Here is a 5,281-nt window from a genome sequence, read left to right as displayed (position 1 = left end):
ATTCAAGTGAAATAATAGTTTACTTCTGCACACACACACACACACACAGACACACAAACAAGCCCACTCAGGTGCATCTGTACTACTGTCCTAGCCTCAGGGTACACACTGTAGAACAAAAGGGGGGCACATTGACTTTAAATAGCCCAACAGAGGTCACATTTCAATTTGAAGGATGGCTGTGCACTACTTCTCAGGATTGCCTTACACAGACTGAAATGTATGAATCCCAAAGCCAAAACAATAAAGTGAGTGAAACATTGTTACCAAGTCTGTTACTGGTGTGGTAGAAGAAAGAGCAAAACTCTCTCTCTCTCTCTCTCCAAGAAAACCCTCATAGCTGGCCTAGATTACATTGCCAGAAAAGGTGCAGACACAGAAGAAACATTCAGAGCACACAAACAGAAAAGAACCGCCAGATGATTGCTGATGCGGTAAGGGTAGAAAAAAAAAAAACTTTCACAGTGCTTATTAAAGCCAGAGAAAACCACAGAGAGAACCCGAAAGCAGGAAGGAGGGGAAGCAGACGTGACTACAAGACTTTTACAAGACAAAAGAGGGCTTGGCCAAAGGTGCACTATTTTCAGCTGTGTGGCACTAAAGAAAACTAAAGAAGCTTTCAGCTTTGATGTTTGTGCTTTTGAAACCCCCCGAAAAAATTGATGGGATGTGAAAATATCTATGAGTAAAAGATGTAGATAGAAATATGTATGGATGAATGGCAAACCTCTGGCAGGAGCTGCAGGACGGCAGTGGAGTACAGCGTGCCAATGGCAAGAGCGATGAAAAAGATGAGTAAGTATTTCATATAGCGTGTCTTCATAAAGGGAATGATGAAGACTCCGGTGAGGGAGAAGGCACTGATCACTGTCACGCTCAGGAAAGCAAAGCCCCACACTGGAGGTTTGAGTGACAAGAGGTTGGATGGAAGAGGAAAATGTAACGTTAAAACAAACTTACATGCATCATATGTGGAAATGCAGCTTGAGCACCCCTATATCAATAAAACAACAAGTTTTAAGTAATTGTTGTTGTCAAATAAATTATAAAGCTAAATCACGTTACCTAAAATCGTGTTAGAAAACAAATACTTATCTTATTGCATTTTATCTATATCAACTGTATGGAAATACAAGAAGATAAAAGTACAAATTTCAATAAAACAAATCTAAATGGGATTTGTAATGTTGACAGACATTATACAATATTTTATTTCATTTAACTCAGCTCTTTTTATCTCACGGTGTCGAGACTCGGAGGTATTTGATAAGTGCATTAACTCAGTGGTTCCCAAACTAGGGATGGTATGCTGGATATTTTTACCGCTTATCGATTCTAAAAACGATTAAAATGTAACAATATAGGAAAGGCACATCCCTCTTTGTGAACTAGTCAGAACTCAGAAATATGTGGAAACAATTTCCTTAACTAACACCTGTAGAAAATAATAAGGCTAATACATTTTATTTAAAAGGTTTGTGCCATTTTTGTCTTGCCAGGCTGCAGCACCTGTTTAGTTTACGGGGAAAAAAGGTTAAATTAAGAAATGTACAGGTATTATGTATCCAATGCTGTGTAACAGAAATTATATTACGAGGGTTGGTGGTGAAGGCAGAGGCAGACTTCTTCAAAAGATGAAGGTACAACTTAAGTTTCTAGGAAAACAGGCATTTAATAATAATAATGTAAAAAGGCACAAAAATCTGGACAAACAACGTCAAAGTAAGCTCTAATTATTTTTTGGCAAATAATATTATAAAAATATATATTTAGTACTGCAACGTTTAGTCAACTAATCAATTAGTTGATGGATAGAAAAATAATAGCCAACTATTTGGATAATTGGTTAATCTTGCAAAAATGCGATTTTCAACCTCTCGTATATGAAGATTGAGGTTTTTCTGTCATATCATATTAAACTAAATATCTTTGTTTTGGACTTTGTAAAACTCAGATGAACATTTCCCAAAATTTTCTGAAATTTTTTTTATATCGATAATAAAAAATAAATGTTAGTTGCCACCCTTATATTTTCACAAATTAAATGTTTACTTTAGCCTTAAAATTGCTATAGTGCTATTGCTAATTGCAACTAGATTCTCTAATGTGGCCTGTGCACCATTCTAAGTTGTCTTGTAGTGTGTGACCTCCCGTTGCCAGTCAGTCATGTAGTGTGGAAACCACACCAACTTCAAGACTCTAAGCTTTAATCCACTAAATCAGCATGACTTTAAATCAGGTAAACAGTGCTGGTTGTTAGGGGAGAGATGTTTGACTTTAACATGACAACTGATGTGTTTTAATAGTGAATGTGATCCAATGTGATCTCTGAGGAAAGCAAAACTTCAGATTTAGATAATGAGAACAGATCAGACTATAAACATCAGTGGGATCTGCAGTAGAGCTGATTTTCTACGGCATCTGCTTCCCTGCTGCTGGCAGATCTCAACAGCCTAGGCAAAGAAAAACAGCTCTGAAGCCAAAATAAGCTTTCTACAAGGACAAGTGTGAGGCGAGCTGAGGGCATATGAGTGGATGATAAGAGAAAACTAATTTGTCAGTGGAGTGGGAGACTTAGAGCCAGAGCTCTGGGCCGTTAAACTAGTTATCTTAGACCTGCCAAATATTAAATTAAATGGGTTAAAAGTAAGAACTGAAAGAAATTTGTGAGCTGGCTTAATTGCAGAACAACTGATTCTGTTATTTCTTTTAGAGGAAACTACTAAAATACAATGAACATTCCTAAAGCATTGCTGCTTTCGCAAATATCAGTTCTGCTGCAGGTTTAAGGGCAGAACATCACAGTTGACCAACTTATCCAAATCTGTCATTAGCTTGCTTTTTATACTAGCCAAAATCCGCAATGCCAATTTAGCTTCCACTCAACATAAAAATCAAAGGCTTGTTAAATTAGATGGAGATGCCAAAATGGTTCCCAGTGCTCTCAAGGACATTGTAATGTGTGTCTGGAGACTGTATGTAGATTCAGTGAATCAGCAGCCAGGGAAAGAAGAGTAGTTTGTTCCAGGAATGCTTTCCTGCCCCACTGTCTTTACCTGGATGAGATCTCTGCTACATACCGTATATGCTGACTTTGGCAGGATTGTGGAGCCTAAAACGATGTGTTGGTTTTTAAGCCAAACTGAGAAATGCAATTTGAGCCTGGGCTAACTGCATGCTGTTTTGGCTTTCATCTCCCTTTGGGTACATCATGATATCACTGTCTTCAGGCAACAAAATACACATTTGGAGTTCAAAATCGGTTAAAGAAATGTGTTTTAAGGTCCCACTGCATTACGCTAAAAATAAAATTGCAAAGAAAAACAAGGGAGCAGACGGGAAAACTTGTAATGCAGTTAGTTATTGACAGAAATGACAATATACTCACTCTAGAAAGTAAATGAGTTCAGATATACAATAGACAGATAAAGAAGCTGTGTAGAAAGAAATACAGCCAACATCAAAGTTTGACAACTAGACAACAAAAATGCAATTTTTATATTAAAACGTTCAATGGCAAGGTTAAGACTGCTACCCTATACTTTTAATATTGTAAAAATTGCCCATGAAAAGACCAAAACCAACAGTATGTCTTTCCGTTTATCCAACTTCCCCACCCTGCTTGCGCTTCTTAGTCACAAATCCATTGGTTACTACTAAATCTTTTTTTTTTAATGCGTGAATGTATTCTATCATTTAAAAAAAAGATTACAAAAAAAGGTGAGCAAAACGTTAGGTTCAGCAAACGTTATTAAAAAAGGAAGTAAATTCCACATTCTTTGGGCATGACTTGTAACTGCAGTTTTGGGGCACTGAGTTTTTGTGGCAGCAGGACAGTGTGGGATTGAGTGAAAATAAATTCAAATGGCCAATTTCATTACATGGACAAACCATGCCATCCACTGAAAACAGTGTGGTTAACTGTGTTTTTGGACAGTTGCTGCAGCTTTGTGGCATCAGACTTCAGCTACACAAACGCTACTTAACGGGATCAAATGGTTGTTGGTTTTGGTCTCTTCATTGGATTTGCTGATATTAAATTTTTTTTTTAGAAAGTCACCAGACTTTATCCTTTAAATCTACAATAGAAAGTAACCTGAAGTTCATTACAGGAATCTCTTCAGAGTTAACAAGATAGACAAAGATTAAATAACATTATATATGAACTAAAGGAACAAGTGTGTGCTTACCTTCAGCATCTGAGGGCCTGGGGGAGGGGTCAATGCTTGACTCTTCCTCTTTTTGCGCCTTACAGGTGCCAGCATCCAGCTGCTGCAGCATGGTGGGGCACAGCTCCCGTAAGCCCTGCCCATCCAGTCGGGACTGCTCGCTGATGCTGTAAATTGCCAGTGTGTCTGCAGGCAAGCACTGAAAATCAGAGTCAAATCAGAGAAAATCAGATGTGAACATGCACCTTGGGCCTTTAGTAAAGTTACCATTTTCTGGGGTTTTATTCATCAATTAATCAAAACATAATATTGGTATAATTCAATAATGAAAAAAATAGTAGTTACTGGTTACCAACTACAAGATAAATGTATAGTCGATTAGATAATACTTTCTTCATCCGACAGCGGGGAAATTTCCTTGTGACATAGGTTGTCAGCTTCAGGTGTTTACATACAGTGATTAAGAGCTATGCCTTTTCCAATAATTCTACATAATTTTCAACAAAATTTCCTATTTTGCTGATAATGACTTATATTAGTTGCATTGTAGTGTGTCTCCCATAAGACTGATTAAATGTACAAACAATGTAGAACTGGACAAATACAGATGGAGTGGACAGCCATTTAAAGACAGATAGGAGACATACAGTGATGTCAACTTCTGAAATCTATCTTCATCTCTCCCACATCCAAAGTCAACTTGAAAAATCTAACTGTATCTATTTCAGTCCAATATTGGGACGCAGGAGCCAGTTGGAATTTCATCTCTCGTTTGAGGGGAAAAGAGTGAAGCTGAGACGTGTGGGGTTTTCCACGACAAAAGGAAATGTATTCAATATTCTATTCAATGATGGTATAAGCTGTTTTCAGCACAACCAACAAACCATTAATTGTGACAGCCGTGAATATCAGAAAGCAACATGTTCAGTGACGCGTAGCTGCCTGTTTAAGTTGTTTAGCAACATGCAGGTGACACGAGGTTGAACAGTTTACAAGAAAGAGGCCAGTGCACTAAATGGGCAGAGCTGTGACAGTTATTAGGCTCGTTCGAGATGAACTGCGCCTCGCCTGTAAAGTGGACGAGAGCAGGCGGCAGCAGCGGGGGCGGGGAC

The 5,281-nt window shown here is 38.1% G+C and overlaps 1 protein-coding gene across 2 annotated transcripts in view; it reads right to left on the bottom strand.

Moving 5' to 3' along the window:
• Positions 1-5,281, bottom strand: part of slc39a14 (solute carrier family 39 member 14) — a 28,512-nt gene that overhangs the window by 12,429 nt on the left and 10,802 nt on the right. Inside the window, exons 4-5 of one of the 2 annotated variants that reach the window (XM_034872861.1) lie at positions 4,191-4,368; positions 728-897 (exon numbers count right to left, since the gene is read on the bottom strand). In XM_034872861.1, coding sequence (XP_034728752.1) covers positions 728-897; positions 4,191-4,368 — 348 coding nt within the window. The remainder of the gene's footprint in view (positions 1-727; positions 898-4,190; positions 4,369-5,281) is intronic. The other variant, XM_034872860.1, reaches the window with a different exon arrangement.

Source organism: Etheostoma cragini, chromosome 5 (genome assembly GCF_013103735.1).
Source record: "Etheostoma cragini isolate CJK2018 chromosome 5, CSU_Ecrag_1.0, whole genome shotgun sequence".
Classification (NCBI taxonomy): Eukaryota; Metazoa; Chordata; class Actinopteri; order Perciformes; family Percidae; genus Etheostoma; species Etheostoma cragini.
This window is presented reverse-complemented; position numbering and strand designations above follow the sequence as displayed.